The sequence below is a fragment of the Sebastes umbrosus genome, chromosome 24 (assembly GCF_015220745.1).
Source record: "Sebastes umbrosus isolate fSebUmb1 chromosome 24, fSebUmb1.pri, whole genome shotgun sequence".
Taxonomy (NCBI): Eukaryota; Metazoa; Chordata; class Actinopteri; order Perciformes; family Sebastidae; genus Sebastes; species Sebastes umbrosus.
The window spans coordinates 9,123,352-9,144,506 of NC_051292.1; the positions used below are offsets into that span (position 1 = coordinate 9,123,352).

General features: G+C 39.7%; 1 protein-coding gene across 1 annotated transcript in view; it reads left to right on the plus strand.

Annotated features, from left to right (window-relative positions):
• The first annotated feature begins 2,011 nt into the window (after positions 1 to 2,011).
• The window catches only part of pard3ba (par-3 family cell polarity regulator beta a), a 136,432-nt gene continuing 117,288 nt past the window's right edge, over positions 2,012 to 21,155 (plus strand). The window contains 2 exon segments of the mRNA XM_037762380.1: positions 2,012 to 2,498; positions 11,425 to 11,526. Coding sequence (XP_037618308.1) covers positions 2,382 to 2,498; positions 11,425 to 11,526 — 219 coding nt within the window. The 5' untranslated portion in view covers positions 2,012 to 2,381.

Consider the following 21,155-nt stretch of genomic DNA (forward strand, 5'->3'; position numbering starts at 1 on the left):
TATTTTTATATGTATGTATTTATGAATTTATGCATTTTTTTATTTTTTTCTGCAGGTCCCCTGTCCCCCACCTACCTGGATGGTCAAACATATAATAATAATAATAATAATAATAATAATTATAATGACACACATACATAAACTACATACACACATTAATAAAGTAGTTATCTAAAGGTAGTTAAAGGTAGTTCTAAAAGTAGTTATCTAAAGGAGAATATTAATATTCTACTATTATATTTTAAATATATTAACTTATTTTTGCAATTTTTGCATTTATTTATTTTTGCATTTATTTTGCATTTATTTTGTATTTATTTTTATATTCTTACATTCATTTTTTAAATTTAATTTCCGTTTATTTTTATATGTATGTATTTATGCATATTTGTTTTTCTGCAGGTCCCCTGTCCCCCACCTACCTGGATAGTCAAACATATAATAATAATAATAATAATAATGACACATATTAATAAACTACATACACACATTAATAAAGTAGTTATCTAAAGTATAATATTTATATTCTACTATTATATTTTAAATATATTAACTTATTTCTGTAATTATTATTTATTTATTTTGCATTTATTTTTTATTTAGTTATATATTTTTGCATTCATTTTTTTTTATTTATTTATTTTCCGTTTATTTTTATATGTATGTATTTATGAATTTATGCATTTTTTTTATTTTTTTCTGCAGGTCCCCTATCCCCCACCTACCTGGATGGTCAAACATATAATAATAATAATAATAATAATAATAATTATAATGACACACATACATAAACTACATACACACATTAATAAAGTAGTTATCTAAAGGTAGTTAAAGGTAGTTCTAAAAGTAGTTATCTAAAGGAGAATATTAATATTCTACTATTATATTTTAAATATATTAACTTATTTTTGCAATTTTTGCATTTATTTATTTTTGCATTTATTTTGCATTTATTTTGTATTATTTTTATATTCTTACATTCATTTTTTAAATTTAATTTCCGTTTATTTTTATATGTATGTATTTATGCATATTTGTTTTTCTGCAGGTCCCCTGTCCCCCACCTACCTGGATAGTCAAACATATAATAATAATAATAATAATAATAATAATAATAATAATAATAATAATGACACACATTAATAAAGTAGTTATCTAAAGTAGAATATTAATATTCAACTATTATATTTTTAATACATTAACTTATTTTTGTAATTCTTATTTATTTATTTTGCATTTATTTTTATTTAGTTATATATTTTTGCATTCATTTTTTTTTTAAAATTTATTTTCCATTTATTTTTATATGTATTTATTTATGAATTTATGCATTTTTTTTTATTTTTTTCTGAAGGTCCCCTATCCCCCACCTACCTGGATGGTCAAACATATAATAATAATAATAATAATAATAATAATTATAATGACACACATACATAAACTACATACACACATTAATAAAGTAGTTATCTAAAGGTAGTTAAAGGTAGTTCTAAAAGTAGTTATCTAAAGGAGAATATTAATATTCTACTATTATATTTTAAATATATTAACTTATTTTTGCAATTTTTGCATTTATTTATTTTTGCATTTATTTTGTATTTATTTTTATATTCTTACATTCATTTTTTAAATTTAATTTCCGTTTATTTTTATATGTATGTATTTATGCATATTTGTTTTTCTGCAGGTCCCCTGTCCCCCACCTACCTGGCTAGTCAAACATATAATAATAATAATAATAATAATAATAATAATAATAATGACACACATTAATAAACTACATACACACATTAATAAAGTAGTTATATAAAGTATAATATTTATATTCTACTATTATATTTTAAATATATTAACTTATTTTTGTAATTATTTTTTAGTTATTTATTTTTGCATTAATTTTTTTATTTAGTTGTATATTTTTTCATACACTGTATTTATGAATGTATGCATTTCTGTTATTGTTTTCTGCAGGGTGGTGATGATGGTGGTGGTGTCAGAGAGGGAATGCAGTTTCCTGGAGTACCAGACTGGCTGTGATTTCTTCCGGGTTCCTCGAGCAGTGTGTTTTGTTTGGGTGTATCAGCGCATGAGCTCAACATGACATGAAAGTTAGCTTTAGCTCCTGTTTTACTACAACTTAAAGGACGGTTTGCCTCTAAATAAGATGTTTTATCCGAAGTGTTTAGCACGGTAAAGGCGGACAAGTGACTCCACCGTGATTCCAACCTCACCTGAGCTTACCTGAGACACCTGTTGCTCCAGTTTCGACTCAGACAGGTGCGACTTTCTGCTCAGACAAGAGGAGCAGCTCCGGGGCTCGAGAGACTACTACCGAAACTTGGATTAATTTGTTACTTATTGCCATAACAGCTGGTATGAAAGTGACAGTGACCTTCGGGGACACCGCGGTGGTGGTTCCCTGTAAAGGTGCATGGACAGTCCGGGATTTAATCGACCAAGCGACGAGGAGATACCGCAGGATTCTGGAGCAGGTAAAACACACCTCAGACACTCACCTAGCTTAATGTCACCGGGGCTTTCACACCAAACCGTGTTCACCTTATTGTGCCCACTGGAAATATGTAATTAAACTCATTCTTCATGTTTTATAAGAGCATAACCTGGCTATAAGCTGGTGTCACGTGACCAGGTTGTGGTTATGTTCATAATACTCCAGCTTGTAGCTACTTTGCATTGAGATAATGCCTTATTTTGTTACTAAAATTGAGTGGAGTTTGGTTTACTAAACTTGTGCATGTCATGTAAGCACAAGTCTTCATTGATAAGAAGTTTGACTCATATTTAAGGGGTCTTTTTATGTTGGACTGTGGCCTGAAACCTCTCATCATCTTCATCATCATCCTGTATGGAGGACAAAACCTGCCAAAAATAAAGGAACTTGTTAAATGAATAAATATGTTGTTAAATGTAGCAAAAATAATCTTAAAAATAAATAGCTAATAATTAATTGATAAAATGTGACATTAATTGATATTTCTGTTTTAATTTGCTTCTTTATTTATTTATCTTTGCTATATATATAAAATATATTAACTTATTTTTGCAATTATTTTCTATTTATTTATTTTTTCATTTATTTTTTATTTAGTTATTTATTTTTGCATTATTTTTTTCCGTTTATTTTTATATGAATGTATTTTTGAATTTATGCATTTATTTAATTTTTTTTCTGTACGATTTTCCCTTTGCATTTCTCCCCTTATTTATTCTCTCAAACTTATTTATTTCTGTATTATATTTTTTATACATTTCTTTACGCATTTCTGCCTCATTATGCAAATGAGGGGAAAACTGCAGTTACAATTTAACATTTTATCTGTCAACATAGGTGATAAACATAACATTTTATTAACAAGTTATGTTGTTGAAATTGACAACAACAAAATAACATGCATTCTTTTGCGCTTTTTAATGTTCAGCAATCACACAGTAATAAACCATCACAGTTGATGATTTATTTATTTTTGCATTTATTTATTTGTTTATTTATTTATCTATTTATGTATTTATTTATGCATTTATTTATGCACAGTTTTCCCTTTGCATTTCACCCCTTATTTATTTCTCCAAACGTATTGATTGATGTATTCTTTTCTTCATGCATTTCTTTACACATTTCTTTATGCATCTCTACATTTAATCTGTCAACGTACAGTAAGTGATGCATAAAACATTGTATTAACAACAACAACATAACAAGCATTGTTTGGTGCTTTTTAATGTTCAGCAATCACACAGCAAGAAATCATCACGGAAGACAACAATTTGCCTCCGTAGACCAGAATGCAATGCATTTGGGACATTATGAGTTGGGGGTGTAACTGTTGCATGCCTCCAGCTGGAAAAAGAAATACTCTGGTTCTCTGCCTCCATGCATAACACATCTGGATGTTCATACCTGTTCTGATGGGAGTCACTCTGGGAAATGTAGGAGCAGACAGGTTGAGGGGAAAAGGTGACACCAAAAAACACATCATCACAAAATATCCCCTGGCATGCACTGAACACCCCAAACCTATAATATGACTTAAGGAACCACTGGTGTGCAGTGTTGTTTTCCTCTGCCTTGTGTTGTTTTGAATGTCCCACATGTACACAAAGATATGAGCTCTCTGCTCCCTGATGTTGCAATCACTTGAACATTAATCATCCTGCCGAACTGACCTTTTATTAATCAGCCGCCTTGTATGTGCATGCTGTCCCGCCGTGATAGGGTGCTGATGTGAGGATTTCGAGTGGCGCTCGGCTGTCTACCTGCACAATAGCTCCCTGGTATCTCAGCAGGCAGGTGGAAGTTTACTGTTTGATGTCCTCAATGTGGCCGCAGTCGGGGATGCGCGCTGCGGACACGAGGCTTTGTCCTGTGAGTGATTGGGGATTAGGATTGGTGACAAGTCCGCGGTTTTATCGGTTGGCTGGTCCACCACCCTCAGCCCCCCGCCCACGTGCCCTCCCCCTCGGCGAGGCTGGCTCGTGGAGATGCGAGACGCTGCGGATGCAAGGGATGGAAAGGGTGGCTGTGTGGCTGGATTGCTTCCTCACACCTAGATAGCCACACACACACACACGGAGGAGCTCATCTTCCTCGGCGTCCCCTGAGCTGTCACGTCTCCGCTCCACTGACAGCAACAGCCATGCCCACTCTGCCCAGCGGCCCCCGTTGATTCTCAGCCAGACACGCCGCGGTGCACAAGCTGAAGTAGGCTAAACGCGAGCGTGTGATTAGAATTGCACCAGGCCCTTGATTGCCTTTTTTCACAGAGCATGTTAATTAGGAGCTAGACGCTGACTCAGCAGTCTTTTTGCCTTCTCTTAATAGAGGATCGCGAGGACAGTCCAGCTCCTCGGCTGCCAGAGAGGTCCAGATAGATGTGACCGGATGAGCCGGCTGCTCCTGCCAGCAGAATCCACTTAGCGCCCACATTAACCGCACATTTCTCTCCACTCTCCGGCCTCACCGCTGACAGCAGGGACAGTGTCAAAAAACCTCGGTTTAATCACCGGGAATGTGTGTTTGTGTGTGTTGGTTTTGTAACCGTGTGCACGGCAGAACAGGAGTCTGCAGAGTCTCACTGTGCTTTGCAGTAACGGCATGTACACCTTGCTTAATTAGCAGGTTGTTTTAATGTGATCTCAGCTGTGACTCTGTACGTGTTCAGCTGCTTTCATATCTATTGTTATGTTAGCTGACAAAGCCTCTAACTAACTACATAGAGAAAAATGACTGCTTGTTATACAGTGTGATTTTTAAAAATATGACTGTGCTATCACGCTTGTGATCAAAAGATTTTCTCATCGTTTCAACACGTTATCCGATCACCGCCGTTGTGGCATGTGATGAAGATTGTGGGAGTCGTGTAAAGATTTGCACGTAAGGTGTTACTGTAAGATTTATGTGTTATAGTAGATGTATTTGTTTGATTTTTAAATGAAATCTTAGCTTCCATTCGTCATCTATTTAATTACTCAATACAGAATAGCTTGATTTGAAGAGAATGAGTTCCTAGATCTATAGAAATTAGGGCTGTCAAAGATAACGTGTTAATGCAAATTTGTTTTAATGCCACTAATTTCTTTAACGCATTAACGCAACTTCCGATTTTTTGGTTGTAGCGGGCTCAGTTTTAAAGCTAGGGTGAAGATACCTGATCATGTGAAACTAGATAAAACCTAAGGAATCCATTGGTCAACCATGTCATACTAACTTGTCGGAAAGGAGGTTAAATAATGCTCCAAAACTCACGCTACATTTTGGTGAGGAAAAACTGGCATGGCCATTTTCAAGGGGTCCCTTGACCTCTGACCTCAAAATATGTGAATGAAAATGGGTTTTATGGGTACCCACGAGTCTCCCCTTTACAGACATGCCCACTTTATGATAATCACATGCAGTTTAAGCAAGTCATAGTCAAGTCAGCACACTGACACACTGACAGCTCTTGTTGTGTGTTGGGCTGCAGTTTGCCATGTTATGATTTGAGCATATTTTTTATGCTAAATGCAGTACCTGTGAGGGTTTCTGGACAATATTTGTCATTGTTTTGTGTTGTTAATTGATTTTCAATAATAAATATATACATACATTTGCATAAAGCAGCATATTTGCCCACTCCCATGTTGATAAGAGTATTAAATACTTGACAAATCTTCCTTTAAGGTACATTTTGAACAGATAAAACAATTTGAAATTAATTTGCAACTAATGGCGATTTAATCATGGGCAATCATGCGATTAATCACAAGTATTTTAATCAATTGACAGCCCTAATTATAGTAGACGCATTTGTTTTATTTTAAACTAAATCTAACTTCCATCAGTAAATGAATATAGAATAACTAGGCCTGATTTGTAGAATTTATTGGTTGCAAATTCTCACATTTGAGACACTGGAACAAACAAATTTTTGGTCATTTTTAGCTTGATAAATGACTTAAATGATCAGTCAATTATCAGAGTTGTTTTTTCGTCTCATCATTTCAGCCCTCTTACTGTAAACAGTCACAATGTTGCAGGAGTGAAGAGTGTTAATAACAGCTGTCTGACCTTGTTCTCAATCACTGTATTGGTACAGGACTATAGCCTGGGGGACCAGCATGTAAACTGTGAGCGCTGTGCTTTCTCAGGGGAGACAGCCAGGTATCTGTAGCTATCTCTCTCCGTCTCATGGTCTGTCTGTCTGTCTGTCTGTGCAGGTTCAGTTCAGATTACAGCCCCTATACTATACCGACACCTGTCAGCGCATTAAGCAAGCTGAAAGCACTTTACCCTCCTTCTCATGCATGTGGGAGTGAGAGGAATTGTCCGGTGTGGGCTGGGACGTGCGTCACAACTCAGCTATGCAAAAAGACATTTTTTAAATTTTAATATAACCATTCAAACCTGCAGGTTTCTCCTGCTTACGTTGTTTGTGTCATTGGAATTCAGACCTGGCTGGCTGTCAAATGTGTTCAGGAAAATAGTGTTACATTCATCAAACTGCTGTAGTTGTGTATTGTATATTTATATTGTGTCAACTTTAATCCCTGAAGGAAAATACTTCAAATAACTACAGACTAGCATCCTGAGGCTAGAAGGTGTTTGTTTAGTTGAAGGGCACTAGAGCAGGACAGATGCCCGCCGGCATGTTACGTTAAACTCAGGCATCCCAGGCATCCTGTCAATAATAAGTCCTCAGTTACACATTAAACCAGTAGAAAAAATGTTTCAACAAGATATCACAACTCAAAATGTGCCTCTACCAAACTGTTAAGATGGTTGAAATCGGCTTACAGTTACATAACAGTGCAATAAACCATTTGTTATATACAATTATTACACGGTTTTGTTGAATACTCGATTCTGATTGGTCAATCACAGCGTTCTACGGTCTGTTATTTACTTTATAGCAGACCGTTGCTATGTTGGGGGTATTTTTGGCGAATGTTGAGGTCAAGCTGTCACCATCGTCTTCTTCCTTCAGAGAGAAAGCTCTCCGCAGCTCTCCTTTCCCTCACACCGATAGATCCGACTTGGAAGACGGCTCCTCATCGTTCATTAAATACATTTTGTCTTCGTCGCGGCTAACTCCACACCGTTCTGCAGCTGTTTAATTACACATTCTTCTGAGGATCAAAGTGTGAAAAAGCACCCTCCCCACGCCACCACCACCACCAAACGCTGCAGCCGCGCTGAATTCAGCTCCACTAATCGCCCCGGCGCTTCACCGTTCTCGAGCGGTGTCATGTTTGCTCTGGGAGAGGGAGAAGGAGAGATATCACTTTAAATAATGGGGGACTTAATGGTGTAATTTGCGGGGAATTTACTCTTCTAACTGTCACGGTAATTCTCCTCAACTGTTGACTGACTGCCTCCCGACTCCTTTTGTTTTTTATGTCATGGGAAGAGTTCAGGATACAAAGGGGAATTACCACGGATTGACAATGAGGGACTTCACAAGAGTTCTTTTCCCCCTCTCTATAGATAACTTTCCCTCTGAAGTGTCATACGTTCATCCCGTTTCATCACTAGCTAGAAGGAGAAGTGTGTTCTCTGGACTTAGTTGTGAGGAAACAGAGGTTATGCTAATTAACACTTTGCATCTAATGTGAATTTACCAGTCCCAACTGAAAATCACACTAAGGCTTTGTATTTCATAAAGGTGTGTCTTAGAGCTGGTGATGTGATATCACCGCAAAAAGAGCCAATTAGCACACTTTCCTCCTTTGCCGTTGCTGTTGCTGTCACACACACACTGTAAACAGTGTCGGTGAGAGGTAGAAGAATGCCGACAGTCGTTCAGGTCGGACCGGTTTTTCTGGCGAGGTGTAAATGCCTCGCCCTGATGTCTCATCTACAGCGGGGCTCCACTGGGTTTCAATGTCTTCATCCCACATGTGCCTTCTATAGTAAACATTAACAAAAACTCAACAAATAATCAATAAACACACCATTTCTGATTTAAAAGTTAAAGTTACTGTAGTTTATTTGGGTTTTGAATTATATTTTGAAGAAAGTTCTCATGGAGCCGTGTCATGTGTCTTTTTTAGGGCTGTTTGTATCATGATTAATCGCATGATTGTCCATAGTTAATTGCAAATTAATTACCTTAAAGGGAGATTTGTCAAGTATTTAATACTCTTATAAACATGGGAGTGGGCAAATATGCATGCCTTATGAAAATATAAGTATACATTTATTATTGGAAATCAATTAACAATACAAAACAATGACAAATATTGTCCAGAAACCCTCACAGGTACTGCATTTAGCATACAAAATATGCTCAAATCATAACATGGCAAACTGCAGCCCAACAGGCAACAGCAGCTGTCAGTGTGTCAGTGTGCTGACTTGACTATGACTTGCCCCAAACTGCATTTGATTATCATAAAGTGGGCATGTCTGTAAAGGGGAGACTCGTGGGTACCCATAGAACACATTTTCACTCACATATTTTGAGGTCAGAGGTCAAGGGACTCCTTTAAAAATGACCATGCAAGTTTTTCCTTGCCGAAATTTATTGTAAGTTTGCGACAAAATCTCCTAAAAATCACAAGTTGCGTTAATGCGTTAAAGAAATTAGTGGTGTTAAAACACATTTGTATTAACGCGTTATTATCGCGTAAACTTTGACAGTCCTAGTCTTTTTATATTCTTTCTTTGTAAGGCCCTCAATCAGTTTGTACAGTGACAGGATGCTCTTGGCTCTGGATCACTGGAGTGCATGGCTGTTTGCATTGTGTGGAAACTGCACTGTATTTGTATGCTAGCTGTCGTTGCAGATTACTTGCAGCTCTGCCATTATGGCCACTTGTGAAGATTCTGGCTTTATTCCTGCGATTGAAATCCCCGGCTCTCCCGGCCATTTGTTTTAAGAGAATGGACTTGGCCCATTGTGAAAGGCAAACCCCCTCTTTTTTTTTGTTGTTGTTGTTGTGCCCCGTAATTCACATTCGGATGCGGCGGAGCAAGAAGGAGCCCATTCACATGACGGGTCTCAGTGATACAGCAGAAGCCTCTCGCTGGGTCTCAGCCAAACTCATCCCAGCCTGCGAGGCTTAGAGCCTATAGCTGTTAATTTAGCTGCTAATGGAGTCTTGTGTTGCTTCGGACAGATTGCTTATTGGTACGGGCACTTCCTAATGGGCCATTTTCTACTGCACACATTGTTAGAAACGATAAAGATTTCTTTTCTTAGTCTAGAAATGACTTTTAATAGAAATTTTGGATAGCAAATATTTATTTAACAAGGCTAGATTTGACCCATCCAGGAGGTTTGGATTCCATTGTTTCATCTTGTAATCATATTTTACGCACTTTCTCTTGTAGCATCGCCATAGTCGACTCTCACAAAAAAAGGGGAAGATGCTATTGTTCGTGTACTTCTCTGTTGATTTGTGTCAACAGCACACAGATTTCCGATTGCAGCTCAGTCTAAAGTCCTTGTTCTCTCTGACAATGGCTGGAGCACCAGGCTCGGGGTACTTCCTGCTCCGTGGGGTGTGTCCACTCTGACCTCTGTCTTCATGGTGACAGTGAAACCAGCCAGGAATGTGCCAACCGCCGCTCCCCACGGAGCAGAAACTGGAAAAAGTTCCTATCCCTCCCCCTCCTCACGTTCACATTCTCCTGTACTAACTGTGAACCCGGTGCTGTGCATGTACAGTGTAATGTAGGTCATCTGTTGCTGCCAAACAAACAGGGAAAGCTGCTGTTAGGTTCTGGATGTACATGTGGTTATTATGTTGTCAGTATTGTATCCCATTTGTTCCTGTAAACATAGATTTCATAGTGGAGTACAATGGCCAAGTGGAGTTATTTTGAGCGTATTGAAACAATAACTCAAATCTTCAAACATGTTTGTAGTAGAAAATAACATATGAAGGTTTGTAGAACCTTTTGTGAAAAAATGTTGTTTTGTTATTATGGATTCTGATCAGTTTGTGTGTTTTTGTGACATTATAATTGCTCCACTTCTAATTAATTACATTATGACAAGTTTAAAAATCTGGACTAATAGACTGTAAACTGATTGGTTAAACTCCCATTCATTGGTTGTTGCTATTTTCAGTTTAATTGTACAATTCAATTTAAGGGCAGGTCCATTATCTTGGGGATTTTTTGAGGTGTTTAAATCATTCTGTAGCTTCTTAGTCGTGTTCCTTATGTATTCAAATCCAAACATTAAAATATTGGTCAAAATACTTTTTTCCCACGTGACCTGACGTAGGTTTCTGCATGATGATGCTGCTACATATACAGTATATACAGCCTTACAGTCCGTGTATTACTTACAGCAACTTAGATGGCGGTTGACACGCTCCTAGTTGCCATGTTAGTTCGGATCCAAAAGTCACACAATAACACAAACAAACTGCACCAATAGACCAGCAACTCCCGTGTTCTCTGAGGTAAAATTACTGTTTTTGTGAATGGAGTCTGGTGGCTTTGAAGACAGCTATATAACTACTTCAGTTCCCTATCGGAAAGGGCTGTCTGGTGAGGTAAAGTGGTGAAAATATAAAAAATATAGTATATATATAATATAATATATATTGATTTTCCGACGTGGAACTGAAGCCGTTATATCGCTCTCTTCGAAGCCACCAGACTACATTCACAAAAACAGTAATTTGACCTCACAGAACACAGTAGTGTACATACAAACCAACTTCAAAAAAATCCGAACTAACCCTTTCAGATGTTTCCAAACTTACCACAGCTAACTTTATGATCACATTTTGGTAACCTACGTCACTGCTTTTTGCTAATGGCTTGGTGGCTGTTTCCATATGAAAAAAACCCCCAAAAGAACGCAGATGGACCCACCCTTTAAAAAAAAAAAAAAGAAAAATCCATAATGTTGATATTCAACCTGTTCTGTTTATTGCCTGAAATTCTATTTTCTTTGTGTCCAGCATGAGCAGGGTGAGGTGAAGACCCACCACTTGAAGTACATGGAAGGAGGGATCCTGGACATGGACGACCTGCTGAGTGATCTGGTGGAAGACAGAGACAGGGTGAGGATGCTGCATCACTGCTTGCTGTATTTATGTATTTAGGCTCACACAGTTTTGCCTTGTCCATCCTTCAACACATGTTGACATCTGATAGACAGCGGTTTGTCCCGGTCAGACAGCTCAGCACAACAACATGAGCCGCGATGCGGATGGCAAGCTGTGTCTCGATTGTTCCTACCTGGTATGAGGTGAGGTAAATTACAGCAGAGAATCCGTCAGCCTTAGCCGTGCTTAGGATTTATTTTGACTCCTTTCGTAAAGTCTCCAGCCTGGCAGGATGACAGGACGTCCAATAAACAAGGTATTTGTAATCCAAACCGTGGTTAGCTTGTCACTGGTTGTTAAAGGAGTCCAAACCAGCTGAGCACTAAATGTGACAAAGTCAGTTTTTGTAGGCTGCGAAAAAGAATATACTCTGATTTGATTTGATTGCGTCGTACTTTGCTCCTCTCCTTCCGTCTGGGTCTTCAGAAAGCAAGAGTAGGAGCGCTGTGTGATTTAGCTGTCATGTTAATTTATACCGAGACAGATGAAAAGACATCATCGCAGATTTAGAACAAATCAAGGGAAGGGAAGTTCTCCGAAACAGCAGTGATGTAACTTCACAGAACTGGGTTGGAAGTTCGCTGCATTTCACACACACATGCACACACACTCACACACAGACGCAGAGAGTGGCCCAATTTCATTCCTCTTGCTAATTTCCCATAATGCATTCCTAAGATGTGCTAATAAACCGCCCGAAATCCATATTCATAAGCCCCGGGCCCAGACGAAAGATGAATTATCAACACTTAGTCAGCAAGAAGGCCAAATGAAATGGAAATGGAATATTCAGCCGTCCCTCCGCCGCGCAATAACAATTGGTGTTTTAAGCCGCACGAACAATAGAGTGTGTGTGTGTGTGTGTGTTTATGCGTGTGCGTGTAGGTCTGCGAGTTTGGCGAAATACTCTTTGTGAAAAAGGGGGACACGACTAAATAATAGATCTTCGACTGTGGAGGATAAAAAAAACTGTTTTTTGCAATCACAGAGAACAGAAGCTTCATTTTCCGGAGATGATGGAATTATAATCACAAGATCTGCGTCTTATTTGTGCACAAGAGGGCGAGTCTGTCGTCGATTTTAATGACTCATTTTCCCCCCAGAACCTAAACCAGCTTTCTCTCAGCATCTCTCAAGAGTGATGATGAAGTGTCACAGATCAAATCCCGCTCTAGCATTTGATCAGATTTCCCTCGCTAACAAGTCACCCTGACGTCGGCTCTCTTTCCCCCCATATCTGCGGTGCCTTTTGTGTGAAACGCTTCACTAGAAACCTGCCGCCACGCAGGAAACTGTCTAATTTACCTTTTGTTTCTCTCAGCTTCCGCCCAATTCTCCAAACGCACCTTTCATCTCACTTCTCATTTTTTATCCCTTTTTTGTTTTTTCCGCTGCTGCTGCTGATGAAAAGATAGCAGACGGAATGGGACGTGATCATCCCGACTTATCTCCGGGCTTCCAAGCGGCGTCGCAGATTAATGAGCTGCGCCTGGCGTTCTTGATTAGTCCGACTTCCTTTTGTTTGTCTACGTTTTCATAACCCTCGCCGCAGCCGACGAATTCTATCTTTTCTCTTTTCTGTTCTGTTATTGTGGCCGCCGCTGTTCCGCCATCAATCATACAGGAGTGGTCCTATTGTGAGGGCCCTCCACCGCACAGCGTGGGCCCCGTGTTAGCCGGCGGATGCTAATGAGAGATAATGGTAAGCTATTTGTACGCCTAGTGGTTAGCTTTGCCGCGAGTCCAGACCTCTTTATCTGGGCCAGCCCCCCCGACCATTATTCAGCACACACACACGTCTGGCGTCCCCGCCGCCTGCTCCGAACCGCAGGCAGGCGTGTAGCGTAGCGTGTTAGCATTAGCGTCGACAGGAAAGGAGCGCCACTGGTGGTTGATGAGGGCGGAGATGAGGGGGCGGCTGTGATTTGATTACAGCTCTGCCCCCTGCATCTGCGACGCACGCACACACCGACATGCACACACGCCGCTCCGTTCATTAGCACCCCGTCTCGAGACACCGGCCACCAGCCCTCCTCATGAATATTAATATCAATCTGATGAATGTGAAGGAGGCCACGGGGTGTTGGCTTAGGTGTGACCACATAGACACAGTACACACTCAGACACAATACAGCACCGTATAAAGAGAGCAGGTCACGGTTCAGTCTATTATACTCCATGAAGCTCTCCTCTACTTTGACCCTTTACTGCGTATGTGTGTGTGTGTGTGTGTGTGCCCTACAGCGCTCAGAAGGCAGTTGGAGGCATGGCGGTTGGAGTCATTGACCTGTCAGATACCCCACTACTTTGTTAATGGTTTGGAGGAGCGGGGGGACATAACAGCTTTTCGATCTCTTCCTCTTTTGTCACGCTGTTTTCGGTCAAATCACAGTAGTTTCGAGGCGAGTTAACCTGCGTTATCCTCCATCAGTTTGTCTCTTTGCTTTTTCACTTTGCACACACTCGCACACGGACTTGTATGTGGTTGTAGGGGTCGGACAATATGATATATAGCTACAGACATGGGAAGTTTTGCATCAATGCAGGCTGTTCTCACTTTCATCCAGGAGACCGGTGTTCCTACCCCACGTGAAACCAGATGTCACCGTTCATTTATTTGTAACACATAGTTATGTTAACTAGGGCTGTCAGAGTGAACGCATTAACGCAAATTAAGTTTTAATGCCACAAATTTCTTTCACGCATTTTACGATTTTACAATTGTAGCGGGCTCAGTTTTAATGCTAGAGCGAAGGTACGCTCCAAACTTGCGCTAAATTTTGGCAAGGAAATACTGCCATGGCCATTTTCAAAGGGGTCCCTCGACCTCTGACCTCAAGATATGTGAATGAAAATGGGTTCTATGGGTACCCACGAGTCTCCCCTCGTAGATCCGTTGTCTAAACCTAACCAAGTTATTTCCTGTGAAGGTGGAATTTTCGTTTGAAAAGATTGTATGCATAAAAAGCAGAAATGAACACGTGTTGCTGGATATTCATAGAAAAACGCACGAAAAATGAGGAATAACTTTTCGTAAGATATCATTGGATTGTTGGATGAGGATTGGTTAATCAATGTGATATAGTATCTTGATTTGTCAGGTATTAAGTCTGCCAAAATCAGACATTCCAATCTGTTGTTTTACCTTTCCTTTCCTTTCCTTTCCACATCTCGCCCCACTCCTCCGTCTCTTCGCTCGCCTTCTTTTCAAAAGCAGTTATTAACAGATGTAGTGCTTTACCTCTACACATTCGCCCACTTACCGCGGCCAGAGCTGTCACTCTCTCCCATTCACAGTCCTCTGGGATCCTGCATTAGCCGCGGCCATTACTCCCATACGTCTCCACTGTACACAGGACCTGTCAGGCAGGCTGTCCAATGCCAGCATGCCATTAACATACAAGCTATACACCAGGTTTCAATGACTATGTTTACATGCACAAAATATTCCATTTTTTCCCCTTGTACTGAAAAAATGAATATTCTAGGGCTATCAATCGATTAAATTATTTAATTGCGATTAATGCAAATTGATCACACAATTTTTATCTGTTCAAAATGTACCTTAAGTGCATACTCCGTAACTGTTGGCGGACTTTTTCGACTGTGCGAACGCAGCCTCCCTCTTTCATTCCTTCAATACCTTCTTGATAAGGTCGGCGTTGCGATATTTGCACATATCCAAAAACCTGTTGATATGCAAATCTTTCATAATGGTAAAAGTAGGTGTGTTTTCTCCTTCCGACCAGAAATGTGGGCTTTTATTTGGGGAATGCATCTCTGCAAATTGTCAGCTAGTTGGTTTGTGTTCAACGCACAGAGCTGGACGTACACAGGCAAGAAGCCGTGTGTTGCAAACTGTCATAAAAACCCCAACTGAGACGCATATTCTGAATGCCCTGTAAACACGTCCAAAGAACGCTCCTAAAACCTGAATCATATTGGCATATCCCACATGTCTATTTGTTTACATGACCTATATCAAATTCCGGATGTATTCATCGGAGAGATTTTGTAAACTCCGTACAGATGCCGCTTGATTAGAAGTCCATCTCCCATCATTCCTCTCCTTCACCCACATTGCATCTGAAATGTTTAACATGTGCGAGTGTCCTCTTCTTGTCACGCCGCTCTCCTGCAGAATGGGGAATTAAACTCTGGGAGCATAACGTCTCCTTATAAGTGGACTGTCACTCCTCATTCCACGTGCACACACACACACATTACTCCACACGGACCTTGTTTTCGAAGGGTGGGGAAAAAACACATAAAAAAGTCAACCTTCCGTCCCATGCAGCCAAACGAGAAATCTAATTTCACGGGAAATTTAATGGAGAAAAAAAAAAAAAGACCCCGGAATGATTTCCTCCATCTCTCTTTAATTAGCCCCTTTTTAATCACCGCGCCTACCAGGCGTCCATGAACCTCCCGTGCAGTCGCTGGTTGCTGTAAATGGTAAGGGCGCGTGTCTCAGCTGAGCTCCCCTGTGAAATGTCAACCGCTTGATTACGAGGCCATCTCCCATCATCCATCTCTTCTGCTCGCATGTCACAGCGGAGGACGCGAGCGACGCTGGAAAGAAAAATGAATCGGGCTCACGGAAAATATGTTATGATGAATTAGGTCTGCGGTCATCATGAGCATCTTTCATGTCTTTTACAGAGAAAGTGACACCTCTTTGAATAATTCACTTTATTTCTACATTATTTAGTTTAACTAAAGTTTATTTGTTTACAAGAACTTTAAATTACTTTACAAAATACATACCAGTATACATAACTGACATCACAGACCACATTTGGAGATACAGCCTTGTGAAATCCAGTCTTCATACCTCCACAATGGGATTAAATAATGCCGCTGTAGACTTTATTCCCACCAGCTCCTCTCTTGTAAATTCCACCGGCTGATTTGCCTGAAGTCATTTATTACATGTCAGACGTCAGCCCCCTCTGACAGGCGACAATAAGGCATTACTTAAAACGTGCTAAAAAGTTTAGTGAATGGGTACGTGATTGCGAGGCGCAGACGTGCTGATTAGCCCTTTGACGCGCCGTGACATCTCGCTCCCCTCACCTCCGTTCACCGCCGCGGCGAGCCACGTTTGATTGGCATCTGAATAGTCCCCATAACTCTGCGCCCTGTCTGAATGGCCAGTGATGAGCGGGAGCAATGGGGTTCAAGTGCGCTGATTAGAAAAATGTCGAGTTTATTTCTGTCGCACTTTTCATACACAAAGGCAATTCAAAGTGCTTTACGGTGAAGAATGTGAGAAACGGGAAGGAAAAACAGCATTAAATGGGAATTACAAGAATAGAAACATTTTTTAAAGGATATCAAAAAGTTAAGAACAGGGACATAAGATGGTTCAGTGTTTAAGGTTCAGTGCAGAACAGTGGCAACTCCAGGTCTGAAACGTGAAGCCAATGATGAAGTGCCTTAAACTCGATTCGGGGCGACTCCTCTGGTTGCAGTCTGATTGTATAGAAGTCTATGAAAAAATGAGCCTACTTCTCACTTGATTTATTACCTCAGTAAACATTGTAAACATGAGTTTATGGTTTCAATCTCTAGTTTCAAGTCTTCTTCAATACAGCATGATGTTCATTTAGTAAATTATGGTCCCATTTAGAGACAAATAGACCATAAAGCAGGGGATGCTTTAGGGCGTGGCTACCTTGTGATAGACAGGTCGCTACCACGGCGTTGTCGGGTCTGGGAGTTGTTTTCGTGTTAGTACTTAGTACTTAGTAACCCTTTCACAGTTCATCAAAGTTAATTGTAACATTTTGGTCGCCTGAAAATGTCTTATTCAGAGTTCGGTTGTAGTTTGCTCCACTTATGTCACTTCTGGTTGCAAGAAACCAAGATGGCGACGGCCAAAATGCTGAACTCGAGGCTTCAAAACGGCAGTCCCCAAACCAATGGGTAACGTCTCGGTGACTACGTCCACCTCTTACATACAGTCTATGGTTTTTAACCTGGGTTCAGGTTCAAGTCTAATCTGGAAGTTCGTTCCAGCTCTGTGATACACACTAATGACTGTAAACGCTGCTTCTCTGCGTTTAGTTTGCACTCTGGGAGCAGTTAGCAGCCCTCTACATGATGACCTGAGAGGGTTCATGTGGTAAAAGAGATGTATTCTGGTCGTAAACCATTTAGAGATTATTAGATATCTCCCACATATCACACCCACGCCAGCCTAATCATAGCCTGTACCCTCTATACGTCCCTACCTGTGTCTGCCTGACACATTTGAATATTAATTAGAAATCTTGCACGGATTCTGAACGTGCCCCGGTGTATATAATGAATCGGCCGCAGTTCACCTGGAACCGCTCATTACGTTCCTTCTGTTGTCTGCCTAATTGATTTTATTCTAGCAAAAAAGAACATTTATTTCTTAAGGTTGCCGTCGCCGTTGAAGCCCGGAGGCTCCAGACATGCGGAGATTTGATTGTCTGAAGCTAAACTGCATAATGGAAAATGGGTATTTTTTAAATGTTTTCCAGCCTCGCTTCATTCTCATTATGTGAAATCATATTTATAAATATTGTTTGTCCATTTTTGCAAGACTGCCGTCTGATATTGACAATTGATTATTTCTAAAACGACAGAGCATTTGAGTTGTGTAGCGCAAAAAGTCTCTGACATTGACTTGTTTATGACTTAAAACAAGAAGTTTGTTGTCATAAATAGTATAACCTTCATAAAGAGCTATTGAATTAGGGAGTTCCCGTTGCGTTGTCCTCACCTTGTATTTATCACGCGCTCTCTTGAACGTCAGCGATACATTAATACATCCCAGTAAACATACAGTATATTGAATAAAGTCAGATTATCTCCGTAGCCCGCTGATCAGATCACATCAGACCGGAGCGACTGAACGTGTTCGCCCGGCGGGATTCGGTCACTTGAACTGATTTCATCACATCTCATCAGCCTTGACCTTGATTCAACCCCCCCCCCCCTCCATCTGAGCACCACAGCAGCTCATCTGATTATATTCAATTAACAATACCCCCTACACACACACACACTCTGTAATTAAAGACTTGAGGAGAAAGAATTCTCGCCGTCTGCTTTTCATTTAAGTTCCCTTCGTGAAGTTGCACTTCGGAACTTTAATTCCTTCACATGATCCGTCGCCGCACCTCTCGACTTTGAATGATGGCACCTCTCCAAAGTCATTTGTCAGTTCACTGAAGCAAAAGGCCGGGATTCGGTTTCGGATAAGGCCCCCTTTTGCGCGGGCGTGGTGTGACGTATATAGAGGCTCCGCTAGGTCATCACACCCTCAGATCTTGTCCTTTGGTGGTTCTCTTTCTGTTAATCACATGTTGCCCTCGGTGTCACCATCACACCACCCATTAGCTCCTAATGGAGTGAGACGGGCGGGCTGTAACCTGACCTGCATGCGCCTGCTGTGGTCTGGCAGGAGGGACCTTACGGGGGGGGGGGGGGGGGGGCGGCAGTCCCAAGGCCAGAGGTGCTCTGTGGACTCGTTTTTCTAGGAGAAAATGAGGATGTGTTTCAAATGATGTGTGTAATCCAGACACGTGACATGTTAGGAAACTGTTGTAAAGCTGCAGCTCGTGTTTGTCGTCGGTATTAGCTTCATCAGTTAGCGGTGATTTTTGGCACCGCAGCCTTGCAGAGGAGCTAATCACACCCGGCTAATGATCTATTATAGATCCACTTGTTTACAGCAAATCTACTCTCTGACCCAACCAGCCTCGCACCATCTGTTATTCCTCCATGACATTGCCCCACACTAGTGTATATATATGTGTGTGCCGTGTTTTCCCTCCGCTCACTCCAACCGCTAATAACTCAAATCAGCAGAAAGTCACACTCCCGGGGCGTGTGCGGCAGTGTGTACTTCCACTGCTGCAGCTAGAGGATAAATGCTTCTAATACCGAATCCAACTCATTTAAGTATTTAATGATTTCTGGTGCAATTACGCAGCTGAAACCCGCATCTGTGTCCACACACACTATTGTTATTATTCATTTTTTTTGCTGCCTCTCATCCTCATCAGGTAGCTGATTGGGCTAATGAATGGAGCTCCGCGGACACTAATGTGTCTGAATAGGCCACTTGAATTATTAGCCAGCCTACAATTTGAAAATGGAGGGACATATGCAGAGGAGGAGTGGTTGTTTTACTAGTTTTCACATCACAGATGATGGTCATATTTGACGCCATTAAAGGCAGTAAAACGTCTGGCGAATCAGGTTTGACCTGGATAATCCTGACTCGGATACAGCCCGAGAAATTTGTTCTGTAAACAGAAAAAATAATAGACAGATTTATGAAAATAATTGTGAGTTGTTTGTGTTATTCTAAAGTTCAGATTTCTATCTGTAGTAAAAGCTATTATGATGTTGTAAACCTGATGAAAAACCGGCTGATATAGATGAAAAGGAAAGAAAATAGCTGATGATTAATTTTCCAATTGATTAATCAACTAATTGTTTCAGTGCCTATTTAGCATTGATTGTTAATTAGAAGCTGATATACACTGAGTTAATGAGCTGGGACTCCTTCGTTAAATAGCTCTATTAGAGTAGTTACTGTACACACATTCAAATAATGACTTAGCATCGCAAAATAAGGACTTAGTATCTCAAAATAATGATTTAACATAGCAAAATAATGACTGAGTATCTCAAAATAAGGACTTAGTATCTCAAAATAATAATTTAGTATCTCAAAAATAATGAGAAACTCAAAATAATGACTAACTTATCTCAAAATAATGACTTATTATCTCAAAAATAATGACTAAGTATCTCAAAACAATGACTTAGTATGTCAAAATAATGACTAAGTATCTCAAACTAATGATTTAACATAGCAAAATAATGACTGAGTGTCTCAAAATAATAATTTAACATAGCAAAATAGTGACTTAGTATTACAAAAATAATGAGAAACTCAAAATAATGACTAACTTATCTCAAAATAATGACTTATTATCTCAAAGTAATGACAATCTCTCAAAATAATCACCTACTTGTCTCAAAATATTGTCTCAGTATGTCAAAATAATGACTTAGTATGTCAAAACAATGACTTAGTATGTCAAAATAGTGACTTAGTATGTCAAAATAATGACTAAGTATGTCAAAACAATGACTTAGTATGTCAAAACAATGACTTAGTATGTCAAAATAGTGACTTAGTATGTCAAAATAATGACTAAGTATGTCAAAATAGTGACATAGTATGTCAAAACAATGACTTAGTATGTCAAAACAATGACTTAGTATGTCAAAATAATGACTTAGTATCTCAAAGTAATGACAATCTCTCAAAATAATCACCTACTTGTCTCAAAATATTGACTTAGTATGTCAAAATAATGACTTAGTATCTCAAAACAATGACTTAGTATCTCAAAACAATGACTTAGTATCTCAAAACAATGACTTATTATGTCAAAATAATGACTTAGTATGTCAAAATAATGAGCTTCCATAGCTCCTAATGTGTCAGGTAACAGGTAAGCCTGCAGTAGCCTTCATACAGTATCTACTGATGGATGGAGCTGTCAGCTGCTGTTTTGTACTTGTGAGGC